The 19084-nt window shown below is 43.9% G+C and overlaps 1 protein-coding gene across 1 annotated transcript in view; it reads left to right on the plus strand.

The window, feature by feature from the left end:
- DGKB (diacylglycerol kinase beta) overlaps positions 1-19084 on the plus strand; it is a 662201-nt gene that overhangs the window by 12778 nt on the left and 630339 nt on the right. The window contains exon 2 of the mRNA XM_077490704.1: positions 14973-15049. Coding sequence (XP_077346830.1) covers positions 14973-15049 — 77 coding nt within the window. The remainder of the gene's footprint in view (positions 1-14972; positions 15050-19084) is intronic.

Genomic DNA, 19084 nt, shown 5'->3' on the forward strand with positions numbered 1-19084 from the left:
TTGTGCATTTTGCGGCCAGCGGTCAAAACGGTCCTATCCTGAACGAGATTCTTCCGCGCTCAGGAGAGGGCGGTTAGAGGCGGTTGAACCTCCTCTAACCGTAGCAGCTCCTAAACAATCCTAAAAGCCTATGTGTACATGGACACTTATGGCGCGTACACACGATCGGACATTCAGACAACAAAATCCCGTGGATTTTTTCCGACGATGTGTACACGGACATGGAATTGAGTTTAAGAGCTTTAGCAAAGAAAATGCCAAAGGCTTCAAAACTAAATTTGTAGTGTACGTGAAGCCTTAGGTGTTTCGTTTTTGGACACCACTGCGTATGCAAAAAAAAAAAAAAATGCAAAAAGGTCACCAGAAGTTGCAGTGTCCAATCAGCCAACTGGAACCTCGATGACACAAACGGAGTCCAGGAGGGGACAATTCTCTCTATAAAGTCCACTGCAGCTGTACAATGGCACAGTGCCACCTACTGGTTGGAGGAAAACCTGCACCTGCCTACATGTTCCTTATGGCACAGATGTCCTTCTCTGCTCTCCCCAGTGTACAGACGAAGGTCACCAGATGACATTCATAGGACTTTATCTGCATTCATCATTCTCTGTTTTTCTCCAAGGAAACAAGCACGATTGAAAAAAAACAAAAAAAAAAAACACATTATAGATTATGCAATTTGTTCTGAGCCATTATCAAACAATCACATCTGCTTAAAGAAGGAGAAATGACACCCACATCAATAGAATATCTGCTTCTCATGTGCCTGACACAACTCATAGGAGGGTTATGCGTCTCTTCTATTCTGCCGAGCAATCTACCAATCGCCATAGCAACTGGAATTTGCAAAAGATTGAATAGTTATCAAAAGACATTAAACACGGCAAACTTTCCTTAAAGTGCACCTGCCACCTCGTATCAGAAGGCGTAAGGGCTTTTCGGTATATCGCCTTTTCTAGCGCCAAATACCCAACACTGGTTATTCTCGACTCACAGTGTGCATTAGAAGCTACAGCAAGTTAGGTACAAGAGGAACACAAAGAGGGCTAAGTGTAGCATCAATGGGTTTATTACAATTAAATGGAAGCCGCCCAACCAGAAGAGCAGCTCGTGACAGCAAACAGCGTGTTGTTAGTGAGGAAACCAAGTCCAATGTTCCAGGAGGTGAGGAGAGCCAGTGTGGGACACAAGGCAGGATGCAATGCCACAGTTGGGGCGGGGCTGGTTGCTATGGTAACGCGTTTCGGAAATCCTATTGGCTCCTTTCTCAAGCCCTTGATCATCGAGCTCTTTCCTCCTTAGGACACTCCCCCTCATCAATATGATAACAACTTGTTCTTTTAATCAAACCTTATGCCGCGTACATGCGGCCGCATTTTTCGATGGACTGGGTCAGACGGTCTTCCCGACGGACTTTCGGCAGAGGTCCGACGGACTTTCTTAACGAACGGACTTGACCACACATGAACGGACTAAGTCCATTCGAAAGTCCGTTCGTAATGACGTAAACGGGACTAAAAAAGGAAGTTCAATAGCCAGTAGCCAATCCCTGCCCTTGCGTCCTATCTGGTCCATACAGACAAACGGTTTTCCCGATTTTTAGTCCATCGGACTTGAGTCCGTCGGATAGATTTGAAACATGTTTTATTTGTAGGTCCGTTGGACTTTTGGGAAAAAAAAGTCCTCTGGAGCCCAGACACGATCAAATTGTCCAACGGATTCCGGTCCGCCGGAAAGTCCGATCGTGTGTACGGGGCATTATTTTAAAGGTCTTTGTGCTTCTCTATGAAACACAGGTGTCCTAACAAAATAGGCAACTCAGCAGAAAATCAAACCACGTTACTTCCCCTTTCTTTAAACCAATAGTAATTGCTGATTTGGAGGAATTGGTGTTTGGACACAACACCGGCTACTGAATACAGTCCGGTACAGGAAGATTTAGCTGTTTTCACAGCACAGCAGCTAACAAGGACAACGTTGTTGTCGCCTTGGAGGCAGCCATTTTCTTGATTAGTTCCAGATCAGAGATCTCTGCTCATAATATCGTGCACTGGACTCTATTTGGTTGTCGGTGTTGTGTCCAAACACCAATTTATGAACATAAACAGCAATTCGGCAAAATCTGCAATTCATGAGGGTTTAAAGAAAATGGAAATGATGAGGGTTGCTCATTCTGCCAATTTCGACATTTTGTCAGAACACCACCACCATGTTTCACGGTGGGGATGGTGTGTTCAGGGTGATGTGCAGTGTTATGCCGTGTACACACGACTGGACTTTCCAGCAGACTAGGTACGACGGTATTCGCGACTGACTTTTCAGCGTAGTTCCGATGGATTTCCAAACTAATGGACTTGGCCACACACGAATGGAGTAAGTCCATTTGAAAGTCCGTTAGTTTTGAATGTGATGACTTAAGATGGGACTAAAAAAGGAAGTTCAATAGCCAGTAGCCAATAGCTGCCCTTGCGTAGTATTTGGTCCGTCGTACCAGCATACAGACGAATGGTTTTCCCAATAGGAATTGAGTCCGTCGGACAGATTTGAAACACTTTCCTCCACATGTTTGCTGTGTCCCACACATGGTTTCTCACAAACTGCAAACGGGACTTCTTATGGCTTTCTGTCAACACTGTCTTTTTTTCTTGCCGCTCTTCCATAAGGGCCGCTTCACACTATTGCGATGCGAGAACCCAGCGAATCAACTCCCGCATCGTACCCGGCACGCACGGCAGTTCACACTGCCATATGTAAACTGCTGGGTAGTGTCATTATATGTTAACGACACCCCCATTTCAGCTCACATATCTCGCTCTGCGAACTGACAGATCGGACATGAATCGGATCGCATATGTGTGAACACACATGTGATCCGATTCTGGTCCGACCTGAAAAAAGGGTCCTGTGCGTGTTTGCACCGAATGTGGTGCGATATCAGCCATACTATCTGTATGGCTGACAGCACCCGCACAGACATCGCATGAAATGTGAACAGCAGTGGGCTGCACATTACATGCAATGTCTGACATCACAATAGTGTGAACCGGGGCTAAAGGCCAGATTTGTGGAGTGCACAATAGCTGTCCTGTGGACAGATTCTCCCACCTGAGCTGTGGATCTCTTGGTAGGTTTGCAGTTGAGCCATACTCTTTCCATTTTCGGATGATGGTGTGAACAGTGCTCCGTGAGATGTTCAAAGCTTGGGATATTTTTTTTTATAACTTACCCTGCTTTATACCACTCCACAACTTTATCCCTGACCTGTCTGGTGTGCTCCTTGGCCTTCATGATGCTGTTTGTTCACTAAGGTTCTCTAACAAACCTCTGAGGGCTTCACAGAACAGCTGTATTTACAATGAGATTACATTACACACAGGTGGACTCTAATTAGGTGACTTCTGAAGGCAATTCGTTCCACTAGATTTTAGTTAGGGGTATCAGAGTAAATGGGGCTGAATACAAATGCACGCCACACTTTTCAGATATTTATTTGTAAAACATTTTGAAAGCCATTTATCATTTTCCTTCCACTTCACAATTATGTGCACCTTTGTGTTGGTCTATCACAAAAAATCCCAATAAAATACATTTATGTTTTTGGTTGTAACATGACAAAAAGTGGAAAATTTCAAGGGGTGTGAATACTTTTTCAAGGCACTGTATATATGTATGTGTATATATATACATATATATATATATATATATATATATATATATATATATATATATATATATATAATTTTTTTTATAATTTTTTACACGAAAGTAGACTTACCTATTAAGCCCCAGAAGGTTTTATCCCCTTCCTGACCAGGCCATTTTTTGCGGTATGGCACTGCATTACTTTACTTCACAATTGCGCAGTTGTGTGACGCTGTACCAAAAATTGATGTAAAAAAAAATAGAGCTTTCTTTTGGTGGTATTTAATCACCTCTGCAGTTTTTATTTCTTGCGCTATAAACAAAAAAAGATCGACAATTTTGAAAAAAACAAAACAATATTTTTTACTTTCTGCTGTAAATCACATCCAATAAAAAAATGTAAAAAATATAATTTCTTCATCAATTTAGGCTAATATGTATTATCCTGCTACATGTTTTTGGTAAAATATAAATAAAAAAATAATCTCAGTGAGCGTTTAGAAACTATGGGATATTTTTATGCCTTTTTTATTTTTTAATTATTATTTTTATTAGTAATGGCAACGATCAGCGTTTTTTTAGCGGAACCCCGACATTGCGGAGGACAAATCTGACACTAATTGACACTTTTTGGGGACCAGTGACACCAATACAGTGATCTGGGCTAAAAAAGTATGCACTGTCACTGTACTAATGACTAGGGGTGCAACAGATCAAAAAACTCACGGATCGGATCGTTCCTCGGATCAGAGTCACGGATCAGATCATTTTTCGGATCAGCAAATAATTGAATTTGCAAAACTGTGAAAATTCCACCACCATATAGTCCCCACTGTAATATACATCTCCCCCACTGTAATATCCACGTCATCTCCCCCAATGTAATATTGGCCGAGCATGGCTGGGTATTGCCAAGTATGGCTGGGTATTGCCAAGTATGGCTGAGTATTGGCAGGGTATGGCAGAGTATTGGCAGGGTATGGCAGAGTATTGGCAGGGTATTGGCGGGGTATGTCAGAGTATTGGCAGGGTATTGGCAGGATATTGGCAGAGTATTGGCGGGGTATGGCAGAGTATTGGCGGGGTATGGCAGAGTATTGGCGGGGTATGGCAGAGTATTGGCGGGGTATGGCAGAGTACTGGCGGGGTATGGCAGAGTATTGGCAGGGTATGGCAGAGTATTGGCGGGGTATGGCAGAGTATTGGCGGGGTATGGCAGAGTACTGGCGGGGTATTGCAGAGTATTGGCAGGGTATGGAGGGATGGCTGTGACTGCACTTGTCACAGAGCAGTGCTGTGGGCTCTACAGATGCAGCCCACAGCGCTGCTGCCATCCAATCTCTCCCCTCCACTGTACAGAGGAACCGGCCTCATCATGATGCCGGTTTGTTTACAAGTGATCACTCCATCATTTGACGGAGCGATCACATTGTAAATGCCGACAGGTGCACCAAGATGGCCGCCGCTTCGGAACTAGGCCGAAGCCACGGCCTTTCCTAAGGCCGAGACCGCGGAGCGTTCGGCGGATCGCGGCATGTGCCGATCCGAACGGGGCGACCCTTTTGGATCACGGATCGGTGACGATCCGTTGCACCCCTACTAATGACACTGGCAGGGAAGGGGTTAACATCTGGGGCGATCAAATGATTAAATGTGTTCCCTGGGAGTGTTTTCTTACCGTGTGGGGGATGTGCTAAACTGAAGAAAGACAGAGATCCGTGTCCCTGCTTGTCAGAAACAAAAGATCTCTGTCTTTCTTACTAGCAGACTGCCGCTCTGCCTTTCTCTGAACGATCGCTGGGTTACTGGCGGACATTGGGTCCATCAGAACCGCTGGTTGGCTCTCGTTGTGTCCAATCACAGCAGGTGCAGGGCTCCAGCGGCACGTGTGCGCGCCCGGGAGCCGAAAAGAGGAATCACGTACAGGTACGGGATTTGCGCTAAAGGGCCACCCTGCTGCAGTATACAGTATGTACTTGGGGCGCTCCTTAAAACTCTGCCAATCATATCCTGTTACAGAGCCCCACCCTTTCCCATATAGTCCACACCCCTTTTCCTGCCTTGGCAGACCCAGTCTCAGTAAGCTGCACCAAGTATAAGGTCTCATACACACTGGAAGTTTTGCTATCTCTCCTAGATACCTTTCCTTCTGGCAGCAGTGTTTTGTCAGAAAAAAAAAAAACTCTTGACGCTTGTAAACGCTTGTAAAGCATTTAGGCACGTCAAGTGTTCATTTCATTGGCCGGAATAATAATTTATTCTGGCCATTAACCACTAAAGGACCGATTCTCTTTTTTGACACTTGTTGTTTGCAAGTTAAAATCAGGTTTACTTGCTAGAAAATTATTTAGAACCCCAAACATATAATTTTTTTGTTTCCAGACACCCTAAAGAATAAAATGGCGGTCGTTGCAATACTTTATGTCACACCGTATTTGCTCAGCGGTCTAATCAACGCATTTTTTTTTGGTAAAAAAATTACACTTTTTTGACTTAAGAAATAAAACAAGAGTAAAGTTAGCCCAATTTTTTCAGTTGTGAAAGATGATATTACGCTGAGTAAATTCATAACTCAACATGTCACGCTTTAAAATTGCACCCGCTAGTGGAATGGTGAAAAAACGTTGACGTATAAAAATCTTAAATTATTGCTCTCGCTCTAACAATCACGGCGATACCTCACATGTGTGGTTTGAACACCGTTTTCATATGCAGGTGGGACTTACATTCGCTTCTGCGCGTGAGCTCAGCGGGGCGGGGCGCTTTACTGTGAGTCTCTGACCCAATAAAAAGTCACCCAATAAAAAATGTGGGTCACTTTTATTCCTATTACAAGGATCCCTTGCAAAAGAAAAAAAAACATGACAGGACCTCTTAAATGTGAGATCTGGGGGGTTAGAAAGATCTCAGATCTTATATCTACACTTAAATGCATTAAAAAAAATAAAAATTAAAAATTAAATGTCTTTTATGTTTAAAAAAAAAAGTATATTAAATATCTATAATATTATATATATATATATATATATATATATATATAATATTAAAATTCCTTTTTTTTAAGACCATTGGGTGGAAGTGACGTCACTTCCGTCATCCAATGTTATGGAGCTGAGTGGAGGCCATCTTTCCCTCACTCGGCTCCAGGGCTGTCAGGGGAGAGGACACCATCGTCTCTTCCGCTACCGATGGCTCCGGTAAGTGGCAGAGACGACCGTAGTGCGGCGGGAGGGTTGGGCCTTGATAAAAGTGATCTTGTGGCGAATCTGCTGCAGAGATCATTTTTATCCTAAAGAGGACCGCCCACCGCTTTTGAAAATACCTGGGGTAATGACATCTAGCTGCTGCCATATCAACGGTATTTAGCGTCAAAGTACTGACGAAAAATAATATAGCAGATGCAATTGCGACACAAGTCTACACTTAGATACAAGTCAGATTTTGAGCATCCCCTGCAACAAAAATTTAATTTTTGGTGAGATAATCCCAAAGGGAAATCATATCTAAAGGGATGCAGACCCTGCCACTTTCCTCATTAGTGCCCTGCAGGGGCTGCAGCTGATTGATAATTATGAAGCCACTGCTATTACACTCACTTTTCCACAAGGAAACAGACAAACACACAGGGATTTCTTCGGAATAACAAGAGGTAGGAATCTGCAACAACGTTTGTTAAAATCCCTGCATTGTACACAGATCACCCAGAGGGGAATGTTTTTTTCTCAACAAAAGTGGAGTTACTCTTTAACCACTTGCTGCCCGCCATATAACAAAATGAGGTCGGCAAAGTGGTTGCGATATCCTGACCTGACGTCATATGACATCTTTCAGGATATCAAGCCGCCCAAACCGTATATATATGTACGCCCCCCAGTCTGACACACCGCAGCTCCGATCTCAGTAAAGAGCCTCTGAAAGAGACTCTTTACCACGTGATCAGCCGTGTCCAATCACGGCTGAGCACGATGTAAACAGGAAGAGCCGTTGATTGGCTTTTCCTCACTCACGTCTGACAGACTCGAGTAGAGGAGAGCTGATCGGTGGCTCTCCTGACAGGAGACAATCAGCGCAGCCCCCCATCGGATTCCCACCCAGGACCACCAGGATGCCGCCAGGATCACCAGGGATGGCCACCACACTGGACCACCAGGTATGCCACCCTAGACCACCAGGGAAATGACAATCAGTGCCCAGGCAGCTGCCAATCAGTGCTAAAGTAAAATGCCTGCCAGTGCCACCAGTGATGCCTAGCAGTTAAATTTATCATTGCCCATTAATGCCCATCAGTGCCGCTTTTCAGTGCCCATCAGTCCTACCTATCAGTGCCACCCATCAGTACCCATCAGTGCAGACTTTCAGTGCTCATCAGTGTCACATATCAGTGCCACCTATCATTGCCCACCCGTGCCACCTATGAGTGCCCATCAGTGCTGCCTATCAATGCCCATCAGTGTCACATATCAGTGCCACCTATCATTGCCCATCAGTGCCATCTCATCAGTGCCACCTCATCGGTGCCGCCTCATTGATGCCACCTTATCAGTGCCCATCAGTGCAGCTTATCAGTGCCCTTCAGTGAAGGAGAAAACTTACTTATTTACAAAATGTTATAACAAAAACAAAGAAAAATTTTTTTTTCAAAATTTTCATTTTTTTTTTAATCGTTTAGCAAAAAATAAAAACGGCAGAGGCGATCAAATACCACCAAAAGAAAGCTCTATTTGAGGGAACAAAATTATAAAAATGTAGTTTGTGTACAGTGTAGTATGACCGCGCAATTGTCATTTAAAAAGTGACAGCTCTGAAAGCTGAAAATTGTCCTGGGCAGGAAGGTGCAAAAGTGCCCGGTATTGAAGTGGTTAAGTACTAAACATGCTCAGCTTCAGCACCCCTTTATACACGTGTACAGGCATTTACAAGCGCCAAGCGGTTCTTCATGCCAAAATGCCGCTGCTCCCGGATGCACTGGCAGTGCGAGTTTTTCCTGCCACTAAATGTCTCTAAATGCCTGTGTGCATGGACACATAAGCTAACATGCAGGGGCGTTTAGAGGCAGAAAAAAAATGGCAGATGCCCCTAGGAGCAGCAACGGGTTCTGTACTTCAAAGTTTGTTCCTCCCAATATATATTTATATATATATATACCGTATATAATGTTTTTTTTTTTTATAAAGCTCTAAAAATCCTCGAAATAGTTCATCTTTGGCCGCCCCTCAATTATTTACTGCTTTTTACCTCTCGGTTATTGTTCCTATTATTATTGTACACTTCAGCAAAATTAAATACGCAATATCCTCCGTTTCTTTCAAAGTTCATAAAAAATTCAGTCTGTCGGCTTAAAAACTGCCCACCAGCTGCGATAAAACAATTATAAATATTTTATATTTGTTGCTGTTGTTTGGCAACAGTTGAATATTCCGTATTGTTATATTGTTATTGCGACGCTGTATTGCATGACTATTATTAGATAGCATACCAAAGGTAATAAAACCGTAAATCATAGCTCCCAACTGTCCCTGATTTCATGTCCCTCTTTCCTCCTCATTTGTCCCTCACTTTGGTCTGATCTATATACAGTTGTGCTCATAAGTTTACACACCCTGGCAGAATTTATGATTCCTTGGCCATTTTACAGAACATCCGAATCATAACACAAAAACTTTTCTTTCACTCATGGTTTGTGTTTGGCTGAAGCCATTTATTATCAATCAACTGTGTTTACTCTTTTTAAATCATAATGACAACAGAAACGACCCTGATCAAAAGTTTACATACCCCAGTTCTTAATACCGTGTATTGCCCCCTTTAACATCAATGACAGCTTAAAGTCTTTTGTGGTATTTGTGGATGAGGCTCTTTATCTTCTCAGACAGTAAAGCTGCCCATTCCTCTTGGCACAAACCCTCCAGTTCCTGTAAATTCTTGGGCTGTCTCGAATAAACGGCACGTTGGAGATCTCCCCAGAGTGGCTCAATGATATTGAGGTCAGGAGACTGAGATGACCACTCCAGAACCTTCACTTTATTTGGCTGTAGCCAATGACAGTTGGACTTGGCCTCGTGTTTTGGATCATTGTCATGTTGGAATGTCCAAGTACGTTCCATGTGCAGCTTCCTGGCTGATTAATGCAAATGTTCCTCCAGTATTTTTTGATAACATACTGCATTCATCTTGCCATCAATTTTGACCAAATTTCCTGTGCCTTCTTAGCTCACACATCCCCAAACCATCAGCGATCCACCTCCGTGTTTCACAGTAGGGATGGTGGACCTTTCATCATAGGACTTGTTGACTCCTCTCCAAATGTAGTGTTTATGGTTGTGGTCAAAAAGCTAAATTTTTGTCTCATCACTCCAAATGACTTTGTGCCAAAAGGTTTGAGGCTTGTCTCTGTGCTGTTTGGCGTATTGTAAGCGGGACACTTTGTGACACTTGAGTGTATACAGTGCCTTGAAAAAGTATTCATACCCCTTGAAATTTTCCACATTTTGTCATGTTACAACCAAAAACGTAAATGTATTTTATTGGGATTTTATGTGATCGACCAACACAAAGTGCCACATAATTGTGAAGTGGAAGGAAAATGATAAATGGTTTACATTTTTTTTTTACAAATATGTGAAAAGTGTGGTGTGCATTTGTATTCAGCCCCCTTTACTCTGATACCCCTAACTAAAATCTTAGTGGAACCAATTACCTTCAGAAGTCATCTGATTAGTAAATAGGGAATATAAATCGAAAAGCCTGGTTCCCATATCAGGTTTATCGAAAACAGGGGTGAGCTAAAGGACTATTATGGTACATGTAGAAATGTTAATAACCAATTGTTTAAACCAGAGTAAAATACAAACGAAGTTTATTCAAAAGATAAATTCATTTAACAATATACAAACTGGTACAGGTGGTGACGTATTTCTACTAGTTTCGCTCTAAATGAGCTTCTTCAGGAAATACATACGTCTGTAAAAAAACTTGAGCATAATGAATAATTAAACAAAAAAGGACAAAGGTCATTTGGGATACATTATAAGAAATGTAAAAGGGAACGAGTAAATAATGCAGAATGTGGCTCTTACCTCCATCGGTGTACCACCGCAGCACCTGAAGGGCCCCGGGAATGTCTCCCCCGGTGACTGGGGGAGGTATTATAAATAAACAGGCCAATATCTAGGTAGGAAAAATAATGAAATGTATGGAATTAAATTAAAAGAAGGCTAGTTTTGTCCAAATTAATGGACCAGTTAGTGGGGTCAAACTGCCTGTATAGCCATAGGGTTATATACAGGCAGTTTGACCCCACTAAACGGTCCATTCCCGGGGCCCTTCAGGTGCTGCGGTGGTACACCGATGGGGGTAAGAGCCACATTCTGCATTATTTACTTGTTCCCTTTTACATTTCTTATAATGTATCCCAAATGACCTTTGTCCTTTTTTGTTTAATTATTCATTATGCTCGCGTTTTTTTAGACGTATGTATTTCCTGAAGAAGTTCATTTAGAGCGAAACTAGTAGAAATACGTCACCACCTGTACCAGTTTGTATATTGTTAAATGATTTTATCTTTTGAATGAACTTCGTTTGTATTTTACTCTGGTTTAACCACTTCGGTACCGCGCTATTGCCAAATGACGGCATTAGCGCGGACCTACATTTCTGGGACTACGTCTATTGACGTCCCGTGTACGAGCGGCCTGCACGCCCCCTGAGGGGCGCGCGCGGCGCGCTCTGTGATCGGCGAGTCCATGAGACTCGCCTGATCACCGATCCGTGCAAGGGGTCGATCCCGTCCCCTTATCACGTGATCAGCTGTCAGCCAATGACAGCTGATTATGTGATAGAACGGAGCCGGTAATCGGCTATTATTCCTCCTCGCACTGATAGCGCGAGGAGAAAAAAAAAAGCCGATCACCGGCGGCCGTGATCGGGACATCAGTCCCGATCACGGCCAGTAATGTAAGCGCTCACCTGCCCCCTGCCAGTGCCCACCTGCCCCCTGCCAGTGCCCACCTGCCCCCTGCAGTGCCAATTTTATAAAAGTTAGTGCCCCCCGTCAGTGCCCCCTGTCAGTGCCCCCCGTCAGTGCCACCCAACAGTGCCACCCAACAGTGCCACCCAGCAGTGCCACCCACAGTGCCACCCACAGTGCCCACAATCTGACTCAAAGGTGCTGCACCCCAGTGCCGCCCATCAGTGCCCAGCAGTGCCACCCATCAGTGCCCAGCAGTGCCACCTATCAGAGCCACCTATCAGTGCCCATCAGTCCCATCTATCAGTGGTACCCATCCGTGCCACCCATCCGTGCCACCCATCCGTGCCATCTTATCTGTGCCCATCTTATCTGTTCCGCCTTATCTGTGCCCATCAGTGCCGCCTTATCTGTGCCTATTAGTGCCGCCTTAACAATGCATTAGTGCCCACCAATGCAGCCCATCAGTGCCCACCAATGCAGCCCATCAGTGCCCACCAATGCAGCCTATCAGTGCCGCCTAATCAGCGCACTTCAATGAAGGAGAAAAATGACCCGTTTGCAAAATTTTAGAACAAACTATTAAAACATGATTTTATTTTTTTATTTTTTTGCATCTTTTTTTGTTTGTTTAGCAAAAAATAAAACTCTGAGCTGTAACTAAATACCACCAAAAGAAAGCTCTATTTGTGGGAAAAAAATGATAAAAATTTCATTTGGGTACAGTGTTGTATGCCCGCGCAATTGTCATTCAAAGTGCATCAGCGCTGAAAGCTGAAAATTGGTCTGGGACTGAGGGGGGTTTAAGTGCCCAGTAAGCAAGTGGTTAAACAATTGGTTTTTAACATTTCTACATGTACCGTAATAGTCCTTTAGCTCACCCCTGTTTTCGATAAACCTGATATGGGAACCAGGCTTTTCGATTTATATTCCTTATAATTATGGATGATGGTACACGTTAACGACCCATGAGTTAATCTGAGTGACGAGGCTTTTGATTTGTTATTTTTTATAAAAAGTCTAATAGAGTCTACCTGTGTGTAAGTTAATCTCAGTATAAGTACAACTCTTCAGTGAAGCCCTCAGAGCTTTTTTAGAGAACCTCAGTGAACAAACAGCATCATGAAGGTCAAAGAACAGACCAGACAGGTCAGGGATAAATTGGGGAGAAGTTTATAGCAGGGTTAGGTTATAAAAAAAATATACCATTCTTTGAACATCTCATGGAGCAATGTTCAATCCATCATCCTAAAATGGAAAGAGTATGGCACAACTGCAATCCTACCAAGACATGGCCGTCCACCTAAACTGACAGGCCGGGCAAGGAGAGCATTCATCAGAGAAGCAGCCAAGTGCAGCCCATGGTAGCTCTGGAGGAGCTGCAGAGATCACAGCTCAGGTGGGAGAATCTGTCCACAGGACAAATATTAGTCGTGCTCTCCACAAATCTGGTCTTTATGGAAGAGTGACAAGAAGAAAGTCATTGTTGAAAGAAAGTCATAAGAAGTCCCGCTTGCGGTTTGCGAGAAGCCATGTGGGGGACACAGCAAACATGTAGAAGAAGGTGCTCTGGTCTGATGATACCAAAATTTAACTTTTAGGCCTAAAAGCAAAATGCTATGTGTGGTGGAAAACTAAGGCCGCGTACACACGCGGGGACTGTTCGCTCAACTTTGTCCGCTGAACAGTGTTTCGGCGGACAGTCCGCTCGTGTGTGGGCTTCAGCGGACAGTTTCAGCGGACAGTCTGACGAACAAAGTTTTTCGGAAATTCCGAAAAACTGTCCGCTGAAACTTGGTTTGAGCGGACAGTCCACCCGTGTGTAGGCTTGTTCGTCAAACTAAGTCTCGCGCATGCTCAGAAAGAATTTACACGCCGAAGGTTGCATTGCAGTGTATAGGACGTCGTTTTCTAGTCCCGTCATACATGCCGTTCACGTCATCGCGCACGGTTTCAGCGGACTGTTCGTTCGTCGTGTGTGGGCAAGTCCGTCCATGCTAATTTTGAGCGGACTGTCCGCTGAAACTGTTTGACGGACAAAGTTGAGCGAACAGTCCCCGCGTGTGTACGCGGCCTAACACTGCACATCACCCCAAACACACCATCCCCACTGTGAAATATGGTGGTGGCAGCATCATGTTGTGGGGATGCTTTTCTTCAGTAGGGACAGGGAAGCTGGTCAGAGTTGGTGGGAAGATGGATGGAGCCAAATACAGAACAATCTTAGAAGAAAACCTGTTAGAGTCTGCAAAAGACTTGAGACTGGGGAGGAGGTTCACCTTCCAGCAGAACAACGACCCTAAACATACAGCCAGAGCTACAATGGAATGGTTTAGATCAAAGCATATTCATGTGTTAGAATGGCCCAGTCACAGTCCAGACTTAAATCCTATTAAGAATCTGTGGCAAGACTTGAAAATTGCTGTTCACCGATGCTCTCCATCCAATCTGACAGAGCTTGAGCTATTTTGCACAGAAGAATGGGCAAAGATTTCACTCTCTAGATGTGTAAAGCTGGTAGAGACATCCCCAAAAAAAACTTGCAGCTGTAATTGCAGTGAAAGGCGGTTCTACAAAGTATTGACTCCGGGGGCCGCCATGCAAATGTACCCCCCACACTTTTCACATATTTATTTGTAAAAAAAAAAAAAAAAACATTTATAATTTTCCTTCCACTTCATAATTATGTGCCACTTTGTGTTGGTCTGTCAAATAAAATCCCAAATAAATACATTTACGTTTTGTGGACAAACGTGGAAAATATGGAAAATGTCAAGGGGTATGAATACTTTTGCGAGGCACTGTAACCCAACAGAGCTCAAGGAGAACGCCTGCTGATGGGTAGTGGAAGAGGGTGTCACAAGCACTAGAACACGCTACCACCAGCGCATGACACATGAGACTGCAGGCACTTTACATTCCATTACCCTTGTATTTAACTGAGAAGGAGGGTGAGGGATTTCACAACATACAATGTTTGCATGCTGAAGAAATGAATATTAAAATGACTCATACAGCAGTGCAGTATTGCTCATTGTATGTATTCCCCAACTGTCAAGGTTTAGTCACACATAAATATTTGATCTGTTTGTTCTCCACCTTGGCAGCGAGAATGAAGATCATTGAAGGTCATTTCACACTGTAAAATAAAAAGTTAAGATACACAGAAGTGGCTTTAATTTATGACCGTAGTTTGAAGAGGCACGAGGCCCTCACTTCAAGAGTTTACAATGCGGCACACAGCCAACATTCGTCAAATGTCACGGGGTCACTATTGTTTGGAATCAACCAGGTTTGAGAACGTCTAGTGTGACGCTTGGTGATAATTGACTGACTGTTTTTCCCTCTTTTGTCTTTGTTCAAGATTCCACGAAGAAGCTGAAAGATGTCTTGGAAGAATTTCATGGCAATGGGGTGCTGGCAAAGTATAATCCGGAAGAGGTACTCTTTTCCCTTTTAATTCTACTCAACGGTTATTTTCATAAGCCCTTGTACACACGATCGGACATTCCGACGAAAAATGTCCAATTGGACCATGTTGTTGAATAATCCGACCGTGTGTGGGCTCCATCGGACTTTTTCCGTCGGAATGTCCGACCAACAAAGTTTGAGAGCTGGATATAAAATTTTCCGACAACGTGATCCGATCAGACTTTGTCCGATCATTTGTAAAGAATTCCGATCGGACAAAGTGCCACGCATGCTCAGATCAAATTACGAGACCAAAGCTATTAGCTACTAGCCGCAACGTAGTCCCGTCGCAATGAGCGAACGTCATCACATTCCGAACGATCAGATTTTCCGACAACTTTGTCCGACCGTGTGTATGCAACACCAGTTTCGGACAAAATCCATCTGAAAAAATCCGACGGATTTTGTTGTCGGAATGTCCGACCGTGTGTACAAGGGCTTACAGGCGGAGCTCGGTGGATGGAATCACCCAAGGCTCTTTATACCTTTAGTAGTTTAGTTGTTTTCTTTCCAGGATGCGCCTTTGAAAGTTAACTCGGTATTCAAAATGTCCTGCTTGCTTCTGTGGTCATTTTAGGAAGTGTTGGTGGCACGTCTCAATGTTCTGCACCTTTCTCATGCCTATCCTATGGGCCTTGTTCAGTAGTTTAGATCTCCTTGGAAATTTGAATCATTGTGGACATTGCTTTAAAAAAAACCTCCCCTAGGAGAAGCATAAAGATCGCCATTTCTGACCTCCTTCCAAAAATGCTGTATGGCAAATACCAGGCCCATCTGGCTTAAATAATGTTTGAATTAATGGAACAATACGCAGGTTAGGAAAGTCAGAATAAAATCAAAAAACCTTATCTGCGTACTTGTTCTGGGTTAGTGACTCAGAGTAATAAAGCCAGAGGATCAACTAGCAATTGCAGAATGAGAAGTCAGCATTGAAAGCCTCCATGTTTCTCTTGGGAAAGATTTCCTTTAACTTGGTATTTTGTCTCAATACAAATACTTGCCAACTTCTTTGCCCCAGTCCCCAAACACTATTACTTACACCCAAGGCCCATGCCTGCTCAGTAACTCGAATAAGTCCAAAGTTGTGATCTCAGGATACAACCTGGGGCACAGCATTATCAGGACAGCGCACCTAATTGTACAAGGCTTAAGGTGAAACCATCAAGAATACGTTTCTGGATATTAAAAGAGAAGAATGGGTTTCTGTTTTTTTTTTCCAGACTCATACTTACCTAGGTGGATGCAGCATCGGTCTGTCCCTTGGCACTTCTAACACTGAGAACCAAGCGATCGAACATTGCAGATCGCTCAGTTCTCAAAGCTCCATGAGCAGAGAGCTGCAGACTGTCAGTCACCTTCTCTCTGCTTTGCCCCCTACTTGCTCACTGGAGCGCTGAGCTGTGAAGGGGACGGAGCGACCGTCTCAAGTTCTCAGCGGCTCTGTGGTGGTTATGGCGTGGAGCCTGGACCAACTTCTGTGACATCAGCAAAAAGCAGACTTCAGCCCGCTCTCTGCTGAAAACAGGTCACAGGAGTGTAAAACGAACTGCACTCCTGTGATCCACAGGAGAAGTACAGACAAATGAGCTTTGGTGCTTTGATGTTTTGCCCATGTGCCTCTGACCTGCGCTCTGTGCACCTGCATCCTGGTTCTGCTCCTGACCCTGTCCTGTTCCTGATCCCTCACCTGCCTGCTTGTTCCTGCTCTTGTGTACCCTTTTCCTGTCCTGGCTTGGTCCCTACTCCTGATGCCTAATCTTTCATGTATGACCCTGGCACTGATACTTACTACTCTTCTCAGTCTTACCCATAGTTAGCCTGGTTAGTGGGTTTAGTGTATTCAGTGTGATCGCTCTCACCTATTAAGTTTTGCTGGTCTGGGTTCTTGGTTTATGTTTTTATATTGTTGTTTTACTGGCATTGTCCACATTATTTTATATATTTCATATTTGTGCCTGGTGTTCTCTGTGCATGTCCATACATTTCTGGTCGTGGCTCTTTCACAGGATAACAGCACTCCGTATCCTTGACACGGACAAACATTGGCTGCATCAGATAGGATCATTTTCTATGTCGTTACGTAAAATTTTTAAATACATTTCAGTTGAGGTGGGTGGTGCCTGTAGGATGTAGGCTTGAAATTTTTTGCCCTCTATGGAGGCCTTTAATCTTTGTTTCTTGAAATCCCAAATTTTTAAAGCTGTTGTAAACCCTTACAAACAACTTTGACCTACAGGTAAGCCTAGATTAAGGCTTACCTGTAGGTCCAAGAAATATCTCCTAAACCTACACAGTTTAGGAGATATTTGGCAAAACACAGGCACCGCTGTCTACGGCGCATGCGCCGTAGACAGCGGCGCTCAGACGCACTGAGCGCGCCGCTGTCAACGGTGATATGCCGCGAGTGGTGGCTCCCGTGCGCATGCACGGGAGTGACGTCATCGCGGCTTCGTCGAATGACAGCGGCGGAACAGCGAGACCCACCGAGAAGATGGATGCTCCGGACTACAGGGGACAGCGGTGACTTCGCTGGCTCCTGTGTCAGGTAAGTGACACATAATGGACTACTATGCGATGCATAGTAGACCATTATGCTTTACCTTTGCAGGGAATCAAAGAGGAAGTAACACCCATCAGGGTTTACTTCCTCTTTAATAATTATTGGCAGCTTTAGAGTTGGCTATTATGGGCACTTGTCTGAGGTTGGGGATACGACATCAACCCAACACAAACGTTGGCCATAGCCGGAAAATTATCGGTCAAACAGCAACTGAATCCTGAATCCTATAAGTCACTAACTGGTTGCTGTAGCTACCATACCATAGCCACCAGGGGAGATTCTGGCATTCATGTTGTTAGCTTGAATGGGGGACTCAACTGATTTTCTCTCGTTCGGCCCTCAGGCATGTATGGCTACTTTAAGGGAAATTTAAAAGGTAAGTGCCCTTTCAGATGAAGTACCTCTCCCAGTCATTTTCAACCAGGTTTCCCTGGAACCCTAGGGTTCTTTAAGAGGTTGCTAGGGGCTCCTTTGGCTGTGGCTGAATAACCCCCCATTTATGGTACCTGCATAGTTCCAGGGCCAACGCCTCTTGGCAAAGCCAGTAACTGACTTTCTGCCCACCACTGTGATGGTTTCATTCTTCTGACTGATTACCAATGTATAAGGCATTTTTCCCATTTCCCCCAGAGGAACTGATTTCAGTAGGGGTTCCCTGAGACATGGGGCTGGTTCCTCTAGGCTACGGTAAAAAATTTAAATAAGGCTGACAATTTCTGTTTGTCTGGCCCAACAAGCAAATGTATACCACCTTCTCTCGTCCCAGATGCATACCTACGGTACTTGAATCTGACAGCTGGGGGCCAAGTTCTTCCTTGGCCCCTGGTGATGCCTGAATAGTGGGTCTCTTTAATAACCAGTCAAAAAAAACTTTTTTTATTTTCTTCAGATAAACTTTCAAAATTTCATTTTGCATTATAATGATAAAATGCAGAGACAAAAGAACAAAGTCGTGTCATCTTATATTCATAGACTGCGCCAATCGGTGAGATAAGGAGATTGCTCTAACCATGAAGAATATAAATCATACTTTATGTCCGGACCAGTGACTTCATTTTCCAGTAAAACAATAGGAGATTCAGCACATTACAGTCCAGTTGATGAAATATAATATAGTAAGCAAGAAACTTCTGAAACCCACAATTGTATTAGCTGGTCCCTTTTCCATGGAAAAAACCTTGATATGGTAGCTGTATTGAAATATGAACCCTCTGAAAATTAAAATCTACCCTTGAAGTAGGGCTCCCCCTGTACTGCAGGGGGAAAATGCTTGTTTTTTTTTTTTTTTTTTCTAGAGTGCCACTAAAAAGCAGCTGTTCTGTTTCAAATGCTGCTTTATCCATTGACATACCACCATAGACCAAGTCTGTCCAGATCAGTGGTTCGCAAACCTCAGTCCTCAAGTACCCCAAGTACCCCCAACAGGCCATGGCAGAACACGCAAA

This window comes from Lithobates pipiens, unplaced genomic scaffold, assembly GCF_037356315.1.
Source record: "Lithobates pipiens isolate NorthernLeopardFrog02 unplaced genomic scaffold, aLitPip1_a1.2 Scaffold_19, whole genome shotgun sequence".
NCBI lineage: Eukaryota > Metazoa > Chordata > Amphibia > Anura > Ranidae > Lithobates > Lithobates pipiens.